We start from the raw sequence: 22413 nt of genomic DNA on the forward strand, positions 1-22413 counted from the left end.
AGTCCTAGTCATTTTGAAATTTCCTCAATTTTGCTAGTCATATGAATATCAGAAGTGGCTCAGATTCTGTAACAACTATTCAGCTCAGTTATACTTTGTTTAGTTCAGTAAATATACATTGAATGATTGTTATGGACAAGGTAAAGTTCTAGGCTCTAGGAATTCATAAGCACATAAGATATATTATTTAAAATACTTTGTCCAAGCAAGTGATATAATGGGTTAAAGACTTACGATATTTTGCAACTTTGAATTTATTGAGATGTTTCCCACCATTTATTTTGACTCAGGAAAAAGTGTCTATGTGCAAATAACCTAATAAATGCTAGTTTAACTGCCTAGAAGGATTGGAAAATTATTCTTCTATCCAGTGGTCCAGTTAGAATAAGATAAATGATCAGAAATATATAATGTTCTTAAATTGCTTCCAAAGAAATAATGCCTTACGGGCGATACATGTCAACATAATTATTAATGATTTAATTAAGGTTTTGACCTCTTAAGTAAAGCAGATATCCAATAAAATAACATTTATTTCATGAAATAAGACTATGTTTCTTTCTGGTTTCAATGCACAGAGAGAAGGCGACCATGGATTTCAAATGTCCTTGTCCATGATCTCTTTTTTGCTCTGAGTGTGTAGCTTAAACCAAAGTCACAGTTACTCTTCTGAAATATTGAGAAGAATTTGGCAATGATATAAAGTGGTGTTTGGATATTTTAATATAAATTCATCTCTTTAGATTTTTAAATATCTCAACATGAATTGTATTTATATTTTAAAATTTAAGTCCATTTTTTAGTATATTTGAACTATTTGAGATTGGCTAGAGAAATGGCAGAACTGAATTAAATTGTTGTTATAACTAATACATAAGTTTGGAGGATAGCATTTTTTTTCTTTAGAATTCATTCAATTACTAGAAGACATCAGTGTCAGTCTTAAGACAATACTCATGAGCTATAAAATTTTATCATAAAATTATTATAGCAGAAATTTTTATATTCTTGGACTTCATACCTTCCAAGTAATTAATGTAAATCTATTTTATTACACATCAAACTTTCAACTGACTTAAGCTTAATTTGAATAAGAACTTTTATAAGCCTTTAGTGTTTATTCCTTCACAATTCTATTTTTCTGATTATTATCTACCTCATTTTCATTGGGGTACTTTACTTTGTTTTATCGATATGACTTTCTGGATAACTGAGATATTGAACTAAGATATTGAAAGTGGTCTATGTAGTTTGGATTTCAAATCTGATACATAGTGAACATTATGGGTCTATGGTAGTATAATCCTGTATCTGAACTAAATTCGTAAAGCAAATTGGAAAGGCAGTATGCAGCCATTATTTTAGGATCTTAATTAGTTTGCAAAGTTTCTTGAGAAAATGATAAACAGCATGATTCTCTGCTAGTTCAACACTGCAAAGTTGCAATAGAGTTATGTGGTTTGGCATTTTATTGTGCTTCTTCAATATGGCACAAAAGTAGTCATTAGACCCCTGCATGTTTTACAAAATTGAGTAAGAACAGCTTAATAGCTAGGGAATAAGGCATGGAAAAGGCATCAAAAATACTTTTAAAAGGGAAATACTTTCAAAAAATTGTCTCTTAGAATTTTATAATCTGGGACACTTGGCTATTTTTTTTTTTTAATATTTATTTATTTATTTATACAAGCACTGGGTACAGTCAGAAGCACGGGAGGGTGAGAGGATTCACCAGAGCCAGAGCGGGGAGCAGAGCAGGCAGAAGGACTGAAGTACACTGCTGAGGGGAGCAGCGGGCAGCAGGAGAGGTCTGCGCGCCATGTGGGACCCTCCTTCGGTGGCCAGGGAGCAGCCGGGGATTGAAATGGCGCTGCAGAGGCTGCGGGCACCTTCACAACCCAGCGCTCAACCGCTGTACCACCGGGGAGGCCCCACTTGGCTATTTTTAATTATTCTGTTTTAGTATAATTCTTTCCCAGTACACATTTTTTAGAGGCTGTTGATGAACTTGACTTATTTTTCATAGATCTTAAATTGCCCTGGGTCTGAGGGAAAGAATTGGAGAATTGGCAATATAATAGTTGCTACAGGAGCAGGCAAGTGATTCAGACAAGAAAAAGGCAAAAGTATTTTTCCTGTCTTGATTTTATCTGCTTTAGAGTCTGCTTTAGAGACTTTCTTGGGGTCTGAGCTTAAAACTTTGTTCAGATAAAAAATAATTTGTAGCGGTTTGTAAATTGTAGTGTTACTAATGCAATTCTTTATAATAGCTGTAGTATTAACTACTATATTGCAGACTTATCTTGGAGCTTTACATATACCAATGGATTGGACTCTTATAATAATTTTAAAAAGTGGGAGTGCTATGAAAAAGGTACCATTGTCTCCATAGTCCATGTGAAATAGACATCCTCACTGTGTGGAGGAAGTATTAACTGAGAAAGTATACACCGAGAAAGTATTAACTGAGAAAGTATACACTGAGACAGAAGTATTAATAGAGGTAGCATTAGAACTCAGGCATTTTAATTCCAGAGTCCATTAAGCTCTTCTCACTCTACTTAATGTTAGGGTTAGAAACTAAACCTGTCTCCCGATATGTACATGGCATCTCCATTTGGATGAATTGCCTTAGCTGTCCAGTAGGAAGCAAAGTTTGTTGAGAAAATGATAAACAGCATGATTCTAGGGGAAGATATTTCAAAAGATAAAATATAGATTGTACTTTGAAGACTAAATACCTTTGCATTTACTTTCCCTTATTCCTTTATGCAGATTTTGAGACATACAATGTGCGAGACATTATCATAAATGTTTGGTGTAATGTCATAAAAGGCAAATTCCCATCTTCATAGATCGTACATTATACTTCATGCATACTACATTAATGTTCTTTTAATCAGAAGCTAATTGTCATTGCCTCACATATCATGTCAGTATGTTACATGTTTGTACCAGTTATTAAATTAAAAAAAAAACTGCTTTCCACAGAAAAATATTTATGTTAGTACCACATATGATGAACTTGATTTAGTGTTACACACTAGGACCCACTTTTTAGGGAATTCCCTTTATCCAAAATTATGAAATGGTAGGTCCTGACATGTAAGTTTCAATTCACCTTTTTTTTTTTTTTAATTTGTAGTAGGCAATGTATTTTTTTTCTATTCTTTCCTAAAATTTGTCATTATAAAAGCAAACTGAATATGGTCTCAAAGCACGATCCATAAAGGAAAAGTTGACAAATAGGACTTTATAAAATTAAAGTTTTAATTAAAAATTGAAAACTTTTGCTCTGCAAAACATACTCATAAGAAAATGAAAAGAAAAATCACACAGACTATGAGCATATATTTATATACCACAAGTCTGAAAAGATCTGTATCTGGACTTTTCTCAACAATATGAAAATTAAGTCCTGTCTTAAGTCAGGTCTGGATACTGTAACAAAATAGCAAAGAATGGGTTGCTTGAACAACACACATTTATTACTGGAAGTCCAAGATCAATGTGTTTGCAAACTTGGTGTCTGCTTTTTGACTTGAAAATAGCTACCTTCTTATTTTGTGCTTCTTTCTCTTCTTAGAAGGACACTGATCTCATCATGGGGATCCAACTCTCATGTGCTGTTATAAAATTGAACTCACCACACCAAGGTCCTATTTTCTTTACTATCACATTGGGGTTAGAGCATCAATGAATGAATTTTGGAGGGACACAAACATTTGGCCCTTAGCACAAACCAACAGAAAGATGAGTCAGTGATCTGAATAGACTTCATCAGTGACTACATTGAGTTGGCAAATAAGCACATGTGGAGATATTTGACAATATAAGTCATTAGGAAATACAGATTAGGATTACAATGTTATATGACTATGTTCCTATAAAACTGATTAAAATTAAACAAACAACAACAACAAAGTGGTTATACCAAGTGCTAATAAGTCTATAAAACATTCTCATACATTGTTGAAGGGAATGCAAAAAGGATGGGCACTCTTGAAAACAGTTTGGGGCATTTCTTTAGTAAGTCTATACTGATATATGATCAGGCAATTAGATACCTGTTTACTTAATAGAATTCAAAACTTATAATCACAAAGAAACCTATATAGCTGTTTTATTCACAATAACCAAAATATGGGGGGGAAACTCAAATGCACTGTAGCAGAGGAATAAATACACAAAATGTGCTCCATCTGTGCAATGGAATACTAGTGGCAACCAAAAACAAAGAATTTTTGAATGCACCTCAAAAGCACTTTATTACAAAGGCAATATGCTGTATAATTCCATTTTTTAAAAAAAAAGATTTATTTATTTATTTATACAAGCACTGGGTACAGTCAGAAGGGTGGGAGGGTGAGAGAATTCACCAGAGCCAGAGTGGAAAGCAGAACAGGCAGACTGCTGAGGGGAGCAACGGGCCGCAGGAGAGGTCTGCAAACCATGTGGGATCCTCACTTGGTGGCCGGGGATCAAACCGGTGCTGCAGAGGCTGCGGGCAGCTTCGCAACCCAGCACTCAACCGCTGCGCCACTGGGCGGGGGGGGGGGGGCGGGGGCTGTATAATTCCATTTTTATGACATTCTAGGTGGAGCAGATTAGTGGTTTCTAGGTTTTAGGGGTTGTCTCCAAAGGGGCAGACCTAGAAAGTTTTTGTGGTGATAGAAACTATATTGCATCATAATTTTGGTAGTAGAAGACTGTGTGCATTTTCTAAAGCCCATAAAATACAACACAAAGAGTGAATTTTATAATGTGTAAATTAAAAGTTAAGGGTGATGACAAAAAGTGAAAATTTGAGAGCTGTATTCATGCAAGAACATTAATGAAGTTCATATCCTTTAACTGTTTTTCCATTTGCAGAAATTTTTACTTACAGAGCAACCAATGTTGCACAGCAAGAATATTCTTAGACATATTATCACAGAGAAATTTTAAAAAATCTTAATTTTGTAATTACAGTGAGATTTAAATAAGTCAGTATATATTTCTCATATACAGACATTAAAATTATGTTTTAAAAGGTTTATTACAGAAGTAAATGGTCATTCTTTACTGATTTATATCATCTTATGCTATTGGCTTACCCAGTTTAAAATGCTGATTTTCAAATATTTAAAACTCAGATGTTAAAAAAAAAAACAAAACTTCTAGATAGCTGAAGTACTTTATAATGGTATGCCACATATTCATGCTAGTTCTAATCCTTTTTTGAATGACAAGGTAACCTGATTTATAAATAGGTATATAAGATAGATAGATGAAATGAGTAATATTATATCTGCCTTTATAATCCTTTCAGTTCCTCTTATTTTTCTAGAGAAGACAAAATCGGGATGGATTAAAGAGATGAATCTTTAACCCAATTTATTTTTCTATTTGAAATGTCCTCTATCCCCATTTTTACCATAATAAAAGTCACATTATATATAACTGGTGCTTTGTAATTTCCGAAGTATTATTGTACATTAGTCTCTTTGATCCACCACCAGCCCCAATAATGTAATCAGGGATGATAGCAGTGCCCCGCCTTCTACTTCTACAAGACATCTGAAGGCTAAAGAAGCTTAACAATTTTCCAGGTTCACATTTTGGTAGATATTAAAAGCAGAGCTCAAATTCAGAAGTCCAACTCATCAAATAGTCTCTCCTTTATAATGTGCTGTTTATTTACTCAGATTTTTCATTTTGAGGAAGCATGTCTTGCATTATAAATATCATTTATTTCATTATTGTCACTCTGGATTCATCTTTTTAAAATTAAAATCTCTATATAACATTCTCATTAGAAGCAGGTTCTCCACACTTAGGAGATGTCAGATAGTGTTTTGAGATATGTCAGTGTGTTCTTTCCATGAGCTCCTCTTCTTTGCCTTCAGAGCCAGTCTTGCCCCTTCTCTCCCCTGTTGGTTTCCCACCTATCCGCTGTGTCTGAACACCCTAGGATTATCACTCCTGCAATGTGAGCAAAGTAAGTTGGTGCCTAAAAATAGAATCTTCAAGTTCATTTTAAAGACAGGCCTGAGGGCCTCCCCGGTGGTTCAGCGGGTTGAGTGCCACGCTGTGAAGCTGTCTGCAGCCTCTGTGGCACGGGTTCGATTCCCATTTGGCCAGGGGGAGGCCCACTTGCGCGACAGACCTCTCCTGTCTCGCCTGCTGTTCCCCTTAGCAGTGTCTTTGGTCCGTCTGCCTGTTCTATTCCCCACTCTGGATCTGGTGAATTCTGTCACCCTTCCGTGCTTCTGGCCTGTGCCCCAGTTCTTGTATGTATAAATAAACCTTAAAAAAAAAAAAAGAATCAAAATCCTATTTAAATAAAATAAAATAAAATAAAGATAAGCCTGAAAAGCCTCCTGGGGAAAAGTGTTTTGTAAATTCCAGAGAGTTCTCTTAAGACATTAAGAAGGGAAGCCAAAGAGCTTAGGATGCAGTTTTCACATCAATCGGGATCCTTCTTTGGCCAGTTTCCTGGTTTAGAAAGGAGCAGCCTGAAAATGAGGTGCAGGAGAAGTGCATGGGTGAGGGCCCCTGACCACCTCTCATTCCGCAGATGAAATGGTATGTTGGAGAAAGGAAACCTGTGGACAGTTTAGATATGTTGAACAGTAAGCAAAAGCAGAGCAGCCTTGAGCCCCATTCCCTTGTCTGAGACTTTAGGAAGATAGTCAGTAAACACAGACCCTGCACCCCGACATGAAAATATGGCGCTGTTATAATGAGACCCGATGTTCTGTGTTAAGGCACAGCGTGGACCTTCTGCCCACCTTCCCAGGTTGACTGAGCCTATTTATGACTTGTATGTCCGGTATGGGATGTGGCATCTGACTGCTCAGGAAAATAGAACCTGCTTGATATAGGGCCTGGGGGACTGTGAAATCTGCAGGCCAGAAAGTTAGGAGCTTTGACACAGGTCCTAGAAATAGCAGTGGATGCAGGTGTACCTTCAAGACTAGATCAAAATGCTCAGGACCAAGTTGATGGAAATAGCTCAATTGAGAACCAGCAAAATTCAAAAGAGAATATGCAGCTTAATGCATACATGTTCCGCTGCACTTTGCCTCCCAGAGAGAAGGAAGAGAAGAGAGAGGAGAGAAACCTTGAAAAACTGAGATTGGGTTAACTTTAAAAAGCTTTAGTTATATCATGAGGTGCTAAATTACTTTAAATGGATATATTTGCGATTTCTCCCTCTTTCTCTCACTCCCGTCTGAATCTACCTCTGCTACAAATAAGAAATTGGTGCTTGTGAGCAAATTGCTGTCATTTTTAGAAAAAAAATGTTATGTGTATATATATGAATTTATTCCATATCTAAGTGAAAGTGAGTAATTTTCAAACTTTTTACATAAATATAAAACAATGGTCTCTTCCCCCAGGAATTTATAACTGGCCCCAAGATGACATTTCAACACTAAGACATTTTATGAGATTTTACATGAATTTTATGAACAATTATAGTTTGCTGCTACATCATAGTGTCTATTTGTATCTTTGCATTTTTTGTCTGAATAAGATCGTATAGTATTCTGAATAATAGTAGAGTATACACGAGCTATAAGGTATTGTAATACAGTTGTCTGATCCTGTACTAGGTCTGGCCTTGGGTAGCAGGAACATCAATTTTCCTGACAGTGAATGGAAGATACGAGTGCCAGTACAGCATCGTGATTAAGGAATGGGGTCTAGATGGAGGTTGCTCAGGTCCAAATTTAAGCTCTGCTGTTTTATTTGAGTTTGTCCTTGAGCAGGTTCTTTAACGTATCCAAGACTCAATGTTCTCATCAATGAAATGAACTAATATCTTTTACCTCATAAGGTTGCAACATTTAAATATTTTGACATAACGTAATTCACATAAAGTGACAATTGACATCTATGTACTATCCATGTGTTTACTAGTATTGTTTTGAGGGCTAACTGAGACTAATAAATACACATACATTATTAGGATATTTGTGCTGGGTTGCATCATAAGTGATCAAAGTATTCACTGCTATTGCTATAAACCTGCATACTCAGGATTTTGATGGGGCTGCTTAGTTCCAGGGGCTTCTGAACAAAGAGCTCACATGACATGTAGATGCAATTTTAGCTAGCCCCTGGCCTTTGAAAACAAGTTTCCCTTGGAAATATTGTTTTCTTATTTTTAGCTTTATTATTTCTTACCTAAAGTATTTTCCATTTAGGATTTCTTTTGAGTTTTCCTCCTTGTTCATTTTAACCTTTGCTCTTATGTTCCCTTTTTTGTCTTTTATCAGCTATTAGAGCGTTATTGTTTTTCACTTGGTGAGCACCCTTAAATCATTATTATATTTTTATGCTCATGTTTATATCATTTATGTGGTCATCCATTGTATTGTTCTTTGCTGAATGTCTCTATTTTCTTCTTCCTGTGTGGTCTTGTAGTCTTATTCTTCCATCTCTCTATTTTAAACCTTTTTTATTCTGCTTATCTGTTCCATTTTTGTAAAGTATTGTTTCATTTTTTTCCTTCACCTCCCATAATGCAATTCTCAAATAACCAAGGAACCCACTCCTATGGGCATGCTCTTTCCAATACTAACTTTTCTCACAAACTGATAATGAATTATGTAGACTATAGCTTGTAATATTAAGCAGACCTGTTTTCCAGTCCTGGCTCAGTTATTTCCTAGCTACATGACTATGATCAAGTTTTTAACCCCTCTTCAGTTCTAACAATAATGCCAAACTAGTGATGGTAACATGAATATTCAATAAAATGGCATATAATGTGATAGTAAGTTTAGGGCAGGATACAGACCACTATAAGCATTTCTAAATACCAAATGCTTTTATTGAACTTGATTTTTGGTTATTATTAATATGATAATGTTTAATATCAGCTTCCTTTGTATTTCTATATGTGTAAACTAGAAAGTCACAAAAACTTCAAATTGTGAAATAAGCAGAAGCATTATTAGCACTGCTGGCATTGCATTGTGGCACATAGCTTCTGTCTCGCCATTAGCTTTTATTTCATAATTTATTGGTTTGAGATATAAGCATTTCCTTAGCTGATTAGGATCTCAGTTCAGATGTGGCCAGGGGCTACTTGCCTTTAAGGAGGTAGTATTTAAATTTAAAAATGGAATTAAAGGCATATGAATCCCAGTAAATTTACTGTGTACTATCTGTTGACATCTCATTCCGCTATTGGCAAGCATTTAATCAACATTCATTGGCATTCTTTTCTGAGATTTAAATAGGATATAAAATTTTATGACATGGAGAGTATTTTCTATAACTACTTCATTACTTTCCATAGATGATGTGATAGTACAACAAGAAATATCAAGAAAGTACCCAGAGTGCATTATTTTTGGAATAGCAGGATATTTTGAAGTTTGCGTGATAAAATGCAAGTTCTGTCTTTCTCATCTTACAATAGATTAGTAGATATGTGAGTTTCTCTTTCTTTTTCTAATTTGTATCTATCATTTCTCTTTTTGAAAATAAAATCAAATCAAAGACAAAAAAACAAGAATGACAGCTATTTGTTCTGTTGTTATAAAAGATAAATGGTAGGCCATATTTTCTTAGAGGTGACAACAAAGAGTACAGCAAAATGTAATAAATAGCTAATAAATGGTTTAAACATTAGTTTGATGTGAAATACCTAAGCTCTGATAAGCTGTATTAGTGTTAAATTTACATGGTTGTTTGTACAGTAACTGTAGAGAGCCTGCCATGTACTATTCATACTTTAAGAGGTACATGCATTTTAATGGGAAAAATAAAATATTTTTAGAGAATCTTGAGTATTCATATGTTCAATAATTTTTTTCTCATCTAAGTACTTTTACTTTATCTGGAAATGGGAAGGTGTGAGTACAGTAGTGTGAACTGTGATGAGAATCAGTCACCTTGCCATCTATGCTACCAGCCCCAGAATCCGAAACAAAAAACTGAGTGTATAAGCCTGGAATTCTACTCCTAGGTAAATACGGAAATAACTGAAAACAGACATTCAAACAAAAACATGTTTAAACATGCTCATAGCAGTGCTGTTCACAGTGGCCCAAAGGTGTCCAGCAGTGAATAGATGGATAAACAAATTGTGGTGTTTGCAAACAATGGAATATTATTCATTCCATCATAAATAAAGTAAAAGTAGTGACATATGCTACAAGATGAAGACAACACAAAAATATTATGATAACTGAAAGAAGCTACATGCTAACAGTCACAAATTGTATGATTTCATTGACAGGAAATACTTAGAAAAGGAAATACTTAGAAAAGATAAATCCATAGAGACTGAACATAAATTGGTTGCTGCTAGAGTCTCAAGGGAGGGAGTAATGAGTGGAAACCGCTTAATGGGAAAACACTTTTATTTTGGAAAGATGAAAATGTTTTTGGAACTCAATACCGGAGGTGGTTGTACAACATTGTGATTTTAAATGTTTAATATGTTTAATTTTATGTGATGTGAAGTTAGTCATATTACATTATGTTTAATATGAGTGACAAGGTTGAGAGAGCACCAGCACTGTATTCCATACACTCAGAATCAGCTGGTTGTAATCAGTCTACTCTGTGATGAGAGTATGGAATTTGTTGTTATTGATCCCTGGGAGCCTGATGAGGGCCAGGGGTAATTTTATAGAGTCTTCTTGAAAGAAGAATTCAATTTTCCTCTTAAATATATTCTATTTTATTATGACATTAGATTATCATGGCTTATGGATAGCACTTTTGATGGGTACGTTTCTATCCCATTTGCTGCTTTATTTTCCATGCTTGCCTGAGATTTCAGATGGTCTCATCGATCCACACAAGAAATTGAAACACAGAAGCATAAATGCTCTTCTTTTGAGTCGGTTTTCTCTGTACAGTAGAAGATAGTTATACCAAAGCAGGTGAATATATGAATTTCTTTAGGCTTAAGTGCTTTAATTTTGCTTTAAATGGTTTAGATTAGTCAACATTATACATAAAATGATCTAGATAATCATAAATAGTATTTACATTCTATGTGAATTAGTCTGTGAAGTTTTTGGTAGTTTTCTGTACCCATATATGAGTACAAATATGTTCCTGTAACATAAATATCTATGCTTATTATGGGATTGTGCAATATGCTTTTGCAAATAACATTTTTTTAAGATTTATCTATTCATGCACACAAGGACTGGGGTACAGGCCAGAGGTGCAGAGGTGTAAGGGGTGAGAGGATTCACCGGAGACAGAGTGGGGAACAGAACAGGCAGACTGATGGAAATACGCTGCTGAGGGGAGCAGCGGGTGAGTCAGGAGAAATCTGCTGTGCCATGTGGGTTGTTCCCTGACCCGGGATCGAACTCGTGCTGCAGTGGCTGTGGATAGCTTCATAGGTTGTGTCTTAACCCCTTGTGCCACCAGGGAGGCCTGCAAATAACATTTTTAATATTCCTGTATATTGAGTCCCCATGTGTTGCATATCTTGCTTTATATGTTACATTGATAATGTCTAATCCTTAGAACATCTCTGGAAGGTAATTGTTATAATTTCATTATTACAGATGAGATAAAGGTTCAAACAAGTCAAGTGATATACTCAAGGAAAAGTGGTGTGGGTTCACTTTTCGTGAATACTTAATCATGTTTGACTAGCACACTTTGTGATTATGATCTCTTTGTGCAGCTTTTATTTTGCAAGATTTCTTATAAAACAGCTCACATGCAAATCACAGAGCCAGTTTCTAACTAGTTTGACCTCCCTAAAGAAAGGCTCATATCTGCTCGCATTTCTGAATTAGCCTGTAGAGACAGATCACCATACTCGTGGGAGTAGTGACGTTTAGCTGTCCTGAGGGAATGAGTGCATCAATTTATATGAAAGCTTAGATTTTGTTTATTATTTTTTAAAGATTTATTTATTTATGCATACAAGAACTGGGGTATAGTCCAGAGGTGTGGGGGGTGAGAGGATTCACTAGAGACAGAGCAGGGAACAGAACAGGGAGACTGAATGAAATTCACTGCTGAGGGGAGCAGCAGGACATACAAGAGAGGTCTGCTGCACCATGTGGGTTGCTCCCTGTCAGGGGATCGAACTCATGCTGCAGTGGCTGCGGTAAGCTTTGTAGGTTGCGTCTTAACCCCTTGAGCCACCAGGGAGGCCCAAAAGCTTTGATTTTAAAACACATTCAGGTACCCCCAAATAATTACCAAGCATGCTGTATAACTATGGGGGAGGATGTAAAATTTGGGTCACACAAATCCTGAGCAACCTGTAATTTAAGGAAGGCAGCAATATAACAAAAACTTGTACATTAGTGTAACTCATTCAGGTTTTGATGTGAAATGACTTTTCCAGCATGGACCTTTGCTTCTCTTCCTGCAGCTTCACTAATAACTGTCTCTAAATACCTTGTATTTTCCTGCCACTTACTTTTCTTGACACTTCCATTGCCTGAAATATGCGCCTCATTGTCACTAATTCTCAACCTTTCTTTTTCCTTGTTGAAAGCTCTCTGCTCTCATGCTAATCCCCCAGCTCTTTGTCTCCTCTGGTTCATGACAATAATTTCTGTTTGAAACACACATTTGCAATTTGACTTTTACTTTTGCACTAGATTTCAATATTTATATTTATGGTTGATTTCTGTTACTAGTGAAGAGTTCTAGTATTTTTGTCCCATCATATGCCTTGGATGTAGTACAAATTCATAAAATAGTAGTTGCTAACTTTATAACTCTCCAACATAAGGTTTTCTCAAAATATATTCACTGAAATGCTGTTTCTGGGAGAGAGACTTTGAGAAAAGATGATTATGGGTCAAACAAGACTGAAAAACACTACAATTTTCTGCCCAGGACATTCATGCTATACATTGCCATTTTTAACACTCTGAGGAGTTCTTCAATAGTAAAGCCAATTTTACTATTTCAACATATTTTACTTTCCTCCCATTTTTAAAACAATAACCCTACTAATATTTCCTACTCCTCAAAATGTGTTTTTGCAAGACAAAGTTTTAAAATGTGTTGTGTAAATAACATGCTAATGATATTCACAAATATGGAAAAAAGAATTTTTAAACTTTATTATTTTTATTGCAATAACAGTTTACAATACTGTTTATGATTTAGGGGTACAGAGGCATATCTCTTCAGATGTATGTTGCCCACATCATGCCCACAACCAAAGCACCAATAATTCTCCACAATAGAACAATTGGGCTCCCCTCCCTCTTTGCTGATGACCCCCACCCTCTCCCTCTGGTAGCCTCAATTCTGCTGTCACAATACAAACAAAAACAAACAGGGCATCCCCTGGTAGCACAGGCAGTTGAGTGCAGCTCTGTGAGGCTGTCCGCAGCTTCTGCAGCACTGGTTCGATGCTGGCCAGCCAGCGAGAGTCCCACAATGCGCAGCAGACCTCTCCTGTGGAACCCGCTGCTGCTCCCCTCAGCAGTGCATTTCGTCAGTCTGCCTGTTCTGTTCCCCACTCTGTCTTTGGTGAATCCTCTAACCCTCCCCCGCATCTGGCCTGTACCCCAGTTCTTGTATAAATAAATAAATAGACATTAAAAAAAACAACAAAAGAACACGAAGTGAATTTTGATTAGATGTAGGTCAGACATTTTGTTTGGTCTGTCTGCTTTTGTACTTGGGAAAGTACCCCTTAGTTGTATTGGTATGTGTGTGTGTGCGTGTGTGCATGTGCATTTGTGTGTGTGTAGCATACAATGTTAACTCAACCTGAAAATAGATTGATACTGAAAAGAGAATGAGTGAAAGTGGTCTTTCAGCTTGATTATCTGCTAGAATCTCTATTACTTCTCATAATATGCTTGAAAAGTTTTATTTGTACCTCAAGGGCAAGGAGCCTGGCCTCATTTACAAATATGAATATAGATATTAACAATGCATTATCTTCTCCTCCTGGCAGTGTTGCTTGCTATTGGCTTGTTTTAGTTACTTCCTAAAAAATAAAACAGAAGATCTGTCCTTTTGGAGTTAGATGTAGCAAGGTTAATGGGGAAAGCAGAAGTTTTAGAGTCAGAAAGCTTTGATTTTCAACTCAGATCTGAGCAAGTTTATCTACTGGAGCCACTGATCTCTCACCTACTGAGGGAGACATATCTCACCAGCCTCTAAAAGCTTCTTATAAGCAGAGTGCCTGGCACAAAGATCTTCCATAAATATTAGTCCCCTGTGTAGTTATTTTTTGTCAGACAGATTTTGACAAGAGAGTTCTACAATCATAAAGTCACGCAGACAAAACTGCCTCTCTCCTGTAGTCACCATACCACATTTCATGTTGTGCTTTAAACTATAAATGATATCACTGTTTTTCATGTCTTCTGTTTTATGAGGTAACTAGATGGGGAGAATAATAAAAACTGAATTATTATCTATATAGAGGAATATTTTCTTTTAAAAACTGTAAATAAATAACCTTAAAGAGTTTTTCCAAAAATCATCCTCATTTGAGATATGGAAAAGTAATTTAGAAATGATCTGTTTAATTTTAATGGTTGATTAATTATAAAGCACCATCCCCCATTCTGTAGATAAGGGTATAATTTTATTTTTTGGCTTGAAAACTTCATCAGATCATTGAAAGGGGAAGTAGTAAATGCTTTAGAGACCACTTCAAGCTGACTTTTAACTTTTATCTCAACACATTGTATAATTATAGTCCATTTACAATGTGGTTTTGGATTATTTACTGCCATGCACAAACATAACAAAAGAATAATGATGAGATAATCTTGTTTATCTGGAGGTAAAAGCACCCAAAAGAAAATGATGAAATTCTTCTTTATATGATAGAATAGAATGGTCAACCTACATCATGGTCTTTAGGCAGATAGACTACTGTCACCCTCATTTTGCAGAAATGGTTGTCAGTGACATCAGAGACACATAAATCATATCTATACACAGCCATCCTTCCCTACTATTCCTTGAAGATTCCTATGTTGACCTCTGAATGATGATAAATAGGAGGTTTGCTGTAGAATGTACCTCCTGAATGCCAAATGATCTCCTGGTAGTTTTTTTTTTTTTTTTTAACATAAATATCATGGGCAGACAAAGGAGCTTTTCTTTTTTTCTTTTTTTTATATTTTAGTTTTCCAAACTAGATTAAAGTAGTAGAGAAAGCAGTGAATCTAAATGTCCCCTAAAGTAACCACAATTGTATATTAATCAACATCTATCTTGATCTAACTGATTGCAGGAGAAGATGTATCAGGTATTCTCTGTCCAGCCTCTCCTCCTCCTGAACGGATGGCTTGTGAAATCCCCTGCAGAATGGATTGTGTGGTAAGCGAGTGGACAGAGTGGTCATCCTGCTCCCAGTCTTGTTCAAATAAAAATTCAGATGGGAAACAGACCAGGTCAAGGACGATCCTGGCATTGTCTGGAGAAGGTGAGTGGTAGTAGAGTTTTCAACAACATACCCGATTGCCTTAATTAGTTTTTAATAGGTAATTGAGAAGGTCTTCTTGAGGAAATAGTCACCTAGAGGTGATATCTCTGTTCCCTGAATCCAGTTTGTTTCATTTCCATACATGACTTTTCTCTTAATCCTCTAGTATATCTGTGCTGGATTCCTATATTTACATGGATTACCTTACAACCATGTATACAGGTCATGCAATCAGATGGATGTTATTTTTTTAAGATTTATTTTATTTATTTATGCATACAAGAACTGGGGTAAAGACCAGAGGTGCAGGGAGTGAGAGGATTCACCAGAGACAGAGTGGGGAACAGAACAGGAAGATCTACTGAAATACACTGCTGAGGGGAGCAGTGGGCAACACAAGAGAGATCTGCTGCGCCATGTAGGTTAACTTTCTGGTTGGGGATCAATGGCAATAGCATGAAAGACTTAACCCCTGCACCACCAGGGAGGCCCAGGTGGATGTTATTTTTCATTATACGTTTTTGGTGACATAAATAATGTTGGGATGACACACCTCCAGCTTCACATGGCTCATGTAGTGGGAACATAATTGGGATAGGTCTGGGAAAAGAGCTCCAAATTAGGAATCAAGAGACCTGGCTTCTTGACCAGGAACCACCAATAATAACGGCAAGCTACTTGATTCATGTGCCCTGATTTCCTATTTTTGTCTTGCTGACATGTTTTGAGAGGGAAAGAGATGAAGGCTATGAAATTGGCTTTGAAGAGGCTAAAATATGCTATGGGAATGTTAACAGTGACAACAGAACAAATTAGAGGAACAGCTGTTCCTATCATTTATACCCATGGTCTCTGTCCCCAGACACAAGAGCCATTTCAGGTCCTCCTTTGGCTTTGTCTGCTTAGGGCTCAGTTAGAACAGCTGGGCAGTGTGGCCACTGGCTGTGATAAAGATGCTGTTCTGTGATCCTGAGGAATGGGGCCAGGGTCAAGATGAATGAACATTTTCATATTCTTAAAGTGTAATTGTCTCCCTTTCTTGTCTTTTATATTTCTGGAAGGAGAAACAAGTCAGTAGTATTTAATGGGAAAAAAAGTAACAAGAATAACAAAACCAAGGTCACAAATCTTCTTGAACATTTGGTCTGCTGAATAAAACATTACAGTGTCGAAGAGTAGGAAAAATCAATACTTCAAATAAATACCAGTTTTTACATGGATATAAAAATGTGAAAGAAAAGACAGTAATGAAATTTGATTATCTGACTCACCCAAGAGTATAGGGATGCACATCTGTCTCGTCTCCCTGCCAGTGGATAACACACTGTCAGGTATTATTTCAGAGTTTCAAGATGGACTCTTCCCTGCCAAACTTCGAGATACTTTTGGATTTCCCAAATTGCAGTAAAATGCATGGCTCAATGCAGGATGGGTATCCTAAAGTGGTTTTCTGAGAAACTCTTACCTAACTCTCTATTAGGTAAGAGAGGCCAAATATCGGTAACACATGTGTGTTCAATATGGTATCACTTCAAGGTCAGGGGCTGTTGTGTCTGGCTGATTAATCTATGTAGGCTTAATAATAATAAAATACAAGCAGATTTCTTTAAACTTTATCTTAGTGATACATGCCAGGAAGTTGGACAGTAGAATCAATAAAATTGTAATCTAACTGGCATGTACTGTGAGCTTTTATTTAGGAGAGAAGTATGCTATGCTGTTTTCAGGTTGTTTCTCAGGGTAAAGAACCATAGCTAAAGAATGCAAGAAGGGTATAAGGACTCAGCTCTTTGGAAGGCCATGTCCAAAAGACTAGCTCTCTGGACCATTGATACAGAAAAAATAATTAACATCAACAGCAGCATAGTATCAACAGCAGCATAGTATCAACAATAGCAACATCAATGTATACTTTTTGATTTTTATTTTTGCAGGTGGGAAACCATGCCCCCCTAGTCAGACCCTCCAAGAACACCGTTCATGCAATGACCATTCCTGTATGCAGCTTTACTGGGAAACTTCACCTTGGGGCTCCTGTTCTGAAGACACTTTGGTAACTGCCCTTAATGCAACCATTGGCTGGAATGGAGAAGCGACATGCGGTGTGGGCATTCAGACAAGGAGGGTCTTCTGTGTTAAGAGTCACATGGGACAAGTGACTACCAAAAGGTAATAGCAATGGTTTATTAAAAACATACAACATAATTACATAAGTATTTTTAGTTGAAAACATTTATCAAGCAATAAATATGTCTAGAGCTCGTACAAGAATAGGAGTTTATTATTGTTTTGTTTGCTTCTTAAAGAATAATAAATAATAAACATGCCTCAAATAATACTAGGTACATATATAATATGGGTCAGTAGTAAAGTTAAGGTATATTATTAGTTAATGGATAAAAGTAGATAATATCCACAAATATTGAATCATGGTAATCAAAAAAATTCATCTTAGAGTGATCAAAACAAACAAAAAATGATCTCAGTATTTTCTAATCCTAAAGGTTAGGTCCACATAAGATAGGTTCTGCACTTTGAAAGCATAACATTGTGTTTATGATCTTCTTTAGGTCCTACAGATCTTTTCTACAGTGAGCAATAAATCTGAATAGCTATTTTAAGTAGACTAATTTATGCCCCCAAGTAGTTTAAAATCTCATGTATGTGGAGATATAAATTAAAAAAAAAAAAACCAGAAAACTTGGACATGGAATATAGGACATAAATATCAAAAACAATCAGTAGCAATTGCATTTATTGAGGAAGAAGAAGAACTGAACAGGACCGAAACAGAATTGAATTTCATCTTTACACCAAATAAGCCATAACTCTTCTTCAGCTCCATGTAAGAGGACTGATGGGAAAGAAAATGTAAGTGACTGATGCAGCATATAGACACTGGGTGACTGCCATACCCATAGAGATTTCCCAGTCACCATCTTAGAACTAGATACCCTCTTATGGTAAAAGACTCCACCATTGGTGCAGGGTGGTGAGTCACCAGGATGGGCTTGTACAAGCTTTGGTCTAATGGCACACACTAACCAGCTTTGAGTTCTTCCCCAAGAATTTTCAAGTGGAAAAGTGAAATTTTCACTGCTTTCTGTTTGTTATGCTCAGTGTATATGAATTGAGAATTGATATGATCAAGCCTGTTTGAAAAATCAGGACAAGAGAGTAAAGCTGATGCGCAGAAGGAAGCTGAAGCTGAAAAGAACAAATTCTGGCAGTATCAACCCTGCCCCATCCCCCTGAGTACACTCTTACCCTTCTGGCAACATAAGCAAATGCATCTTCTCTGCTTCTGCCTAACTCAATCCAATTTTTGTTGCTGTCATGGGTAACTGAAACACCTGATTAATTTCATCTTGGGGCATCACGAGGAGGGACTTTGGGCCTATCCGCAATGCCATGACAACCACTTTAGATGTGTATCAGAAAGTCATAGAAGATCAGTTAAGGGAAATAGTGACAGAAACAGCACAGATTTGTCCAGACACTGCTGGTGTTGGAGATTCATATGAGCAGATGGCTCTGGAAATGCAAATGAAGATAACTATGACTTGAAGTGAAGCACAGTCAAAGCCTTAAGTTCCCTGTCATCCTAAATTCAACTTCTAAAGGACTGGGATTAGATGCTCTTTACTGTTGCAACCCCAGACTTGATCAGAGTGTCAGACTTGTAGTTAGTGGTCCCTATGCATTTGTAAAATATGTGAATGAGCTAGGCCTATATATTGGGATAGTGGGTATGAATTGCAAAAGGTTGAGAGAAACTGATATTTATCCTTTGCTTCAAGAAAAAAAATTCATCTATGCAAATCTAAACCACAATGAGATACCACCTCTACCTCTGAGAATGAGCCATATCAAAAATACCAGAAACAAGTGCTGGCAAGGGTGAGGAGAAAAATGAACCCTCTTACACTGTTGGTGGGAATGTGGACTGGTTCAGTCCCTCTGGAAAGCAGTGTAGAGTTTCCTCAAAAGAGTAAAAATGGATCTGCCATGTGACCCAGTAATTACATACCTAGGTATTTATCTAAAATATGCAAAAACAATAATCAGAAAGAAAACCTATACTCCCATGTTTCTAAAGGCACTATTTACAATAGCCAAGATATGGAAATAACCTATGTGCCTCCAAAAACAAGTGGATCAAGAAAATGTGGCATATACCCACAATGGAATGCTACTTAGAAATCAAAATAAAAAAGAAACTTGCCATTTGTAGCAACATGGATGGAGCTGGAAAGGCTTATGTTAAATAAAATAAGCCGGAAGGAGAAAGATAAATGCAGTATGGTGTCACTTATATGTAGAATATAGAAAACCAAACAAAGGGTCAGAGAAAAGCAAACTTTAAAACTGACCCTTAAAAACTGACCACTGATCTCAGCTGTCAGAGGGAGCAGGGGAGAGAATGTAGTGAAATTAGGGGGAGAGTAGTGAGAATACAATGGACTCTGGTAGAAGACTATGGGCTCTTCATTGGTGGGAGGGCTGCAGTGACTCTCCTGGCAGGGAATTCTGTACTGTCAAAACACTAGCAAGGATGTAAAATAACATTAAATAATTGCAAAACAGACAAATCTAAAATAATATTAAAATAAATTGCATCTACCATGAAGAATTTTGGCAGTTGTGCCTGTCATGAGAGTAATGAGCATATCCTACATATAATCTCTGCTCTTTGTAACTCATAAATGTTACCTCTGCTTTAACATACAACTCTACATTGCTTGTGATGTTTTTTGAATATCAACTTAAGCCAGAATGTTCTTCAACTCGCCTGGTATACATAACACCATGTGGATTGATCCAGTCAATAAGAGGTATAGCCAAACATGGACATTAATATTTGCAAGTGATTATATAATTCATGAGGTTATAGTAAGATCCTAAAAGGCTAATGAAGGAATTATACCCACAGGAGAATTCCTTTTAGCTTGGGAAGGATTATAACCTTGATAATATTCAGTTTTATGATGTAAATTTTTCAGCTGATAAAAAAAGATGCATGAAATATTAGCTTGCATATACAAATAAGAATAAATAAGGCTAAGATATAGAATGAAACACAATGTAAAATGCAGCTGTTATTCTTTATTGCAATGCAAAAATTTAGCATTTCTGAAGTCTGGTTTTCTCCATTCCACAAAATGTTTCAACTTTGAGTCACAATAGAAAACATCTACTTGCTATTACTTGTTTATTTCTTAGCAAGGTATATTAAAATGAGACTGACACCTACTGAATAAATTGTCATCACTTTTTAAAAGGCTATTTGGACATGAAAAATGGCATGATATATTCCTATAGCCTTCTCTTTCCTCTTTTGTTCTCATATTTTGAATGATTTTTTATGATTCTCTGAATACATCAGCATACGCAATGTTAATTTGATATTTTGTGATTGAAAAAAACCTACAGGACCCAAAATTTATAATTAAAGCATAATTTACAAATGAATATGCATTTGTTAGAAAATTTACATAAGTGAGACTAAAAAGTTATTACAGTGAATAACCTCCAGTTTTGCTTGGTTTACCAACACAGAAAAATGAATTGCACAGATGTTTTCCTTAACACACACACATGTATGAAGACACTGCTAATTCCTTTTTGCACTGTTAATGAGGCTGGAGACTTAACAACCTCGTTTTAATTATTATTGTATGTCTCCAAACAATCCTGCTAGATATGAAGAGCCAGGATTGACTTTAGTAAAGACAATTAAAATTCTTGAGGTTAATGCGATTAATTGAACTAAGAAAATAAGGCCTAGTGTCCAGTGAAGCAGAGTGCGAGAGTGAGATTATTCGTAGCAGAAAGTATCCTTTGCTTTGCCCTTTCAAACACACACATTTTTTCTCTTTCGCATGTGAAAGCTGTTGAGGTGGAAAAAGGTCCGCTGTCATTTGTGAAATCCTTCAAGTGTGGGTAGGGGTGTAAAACAGGAGAAAAGAAAGTATCGCGATATGAAAGTGTAGAGAGAAAGAAGCATGACTCCATGGAATGGAAGGACTAGGGTATGTCTTAACTCTAAGCCCATCTCACTGGGAGGGGCAAGAGCTTTGCAAGTTTCTGCTTCCCAGGGTTGGTATTGAAGTTTCCATGTAATTGTATAGGTGAGGACATTACCTTTGTATGAGTAATAGAACTGATCATATCAGAAAATGAGAACTAGCTAGGGCGCAACTGAAACAGAAATAAGAACTTGTTGGGCTGTTTCTGGGGGTTTGCTTGGTTTTGTTTCACTATTCAATACATTATTTTTTTCCAGCTGCAGTGTACAAAAAATAATAATAAATATTAAAAACACAGAATTCAGGGTCTTCCAAAGTTCCTGATAAGGCAGGTGTTTTTATTTGTTTTTGTTTCTGTTTTTTGCCATTAACGTGAAACCACCTAACCATTTGTGAGCTGCAGTACTGCATAGCTCCATTTAAACATTTTGTGTTTAGAAGTTAGCTGAGTGAGATGGCATGTCAGTTCCTGGATTGGAGATACAGCGTTGTGTGTCTGCATTGTGATTATAGACCCATAACTAGAAAATGGCAGGTCTTTTTTGCTCAATTTGATACATTTCAGCACAGTGCTTATAAGGAGCTGCAGCCTTCAGGACAGCCAAAAGGTAGTCATTATAGAATATTCCAGTGCAAGTCCAGGAAAATGTATGTGTAGAAATGAAATGCATTCATTCTTTTATTGAGAACACTGCCTAGCTAGGATAGGAGTGTGATGGGAAAGTAAGAAATATAAATTATGAAAAAGGCAAGGCCCATACTTTATTTACCAACTGAAAAGGGAATCCATATGTTCCCTAGGTTTTAAAACTTCAAATTTGTTTTAGAAGTAGCCAGATAAATTAGCCTAATATCTCCAGGGATTTGTTTATCTTCAAACTCCAACAGCATAGAATGCTATTTAATCATTCCCTTATTGTTACTAAATATTTATGCTGAGCTAGACAATGTCACTTTTAAGATATTATATAAAATGAAATTCTACCA

General features: G+C 36.3%; 1 protein-coding gene across 4 annotated transcripts in view; it reads left to right on the forward strand.

Annotated features, from left to right (window-relative positions):
- The window catches only part of THSD7B (thrombospondin type 1 domain containing 7B), a 1502545-nt gene that overhangs the window by 1102243 nt on the left and 377889 nt on the right, over positions 1-22413 (forward strand). For all 4 annotated transcript variants that reach the window (XM_054699694.1, XM_054699696.1, XM_054699695.1 and 1 more), the window contains 2 exons: positions 15206-15397; positions 17332-17566. In XM_054699694.1, coding sequence (XP_054555669.1) covers positions 15206-15397; positions 17332-17566 — 427 coding nt within the window. The remainder of the gene's footprint in view (positions 1-15205; positions 15398-17331; positions 17567-22413) is intronic.

This window comes from Talpa occidentalis, unplaced genomic scaffold, assembly GCF_014898055.3.
Source record: "Talpa occidentalis isolate TD23 unplaced genomic scaffold, MPIMG_talOcc4v2.1 talOcc4.3, whole genome shotgun sequence".
NCBI lineage: Eukaryota > Metazoa > Chordata > Mammalia > Eulipotyphla > Talpidae > Talpa > Talpa occidentalis.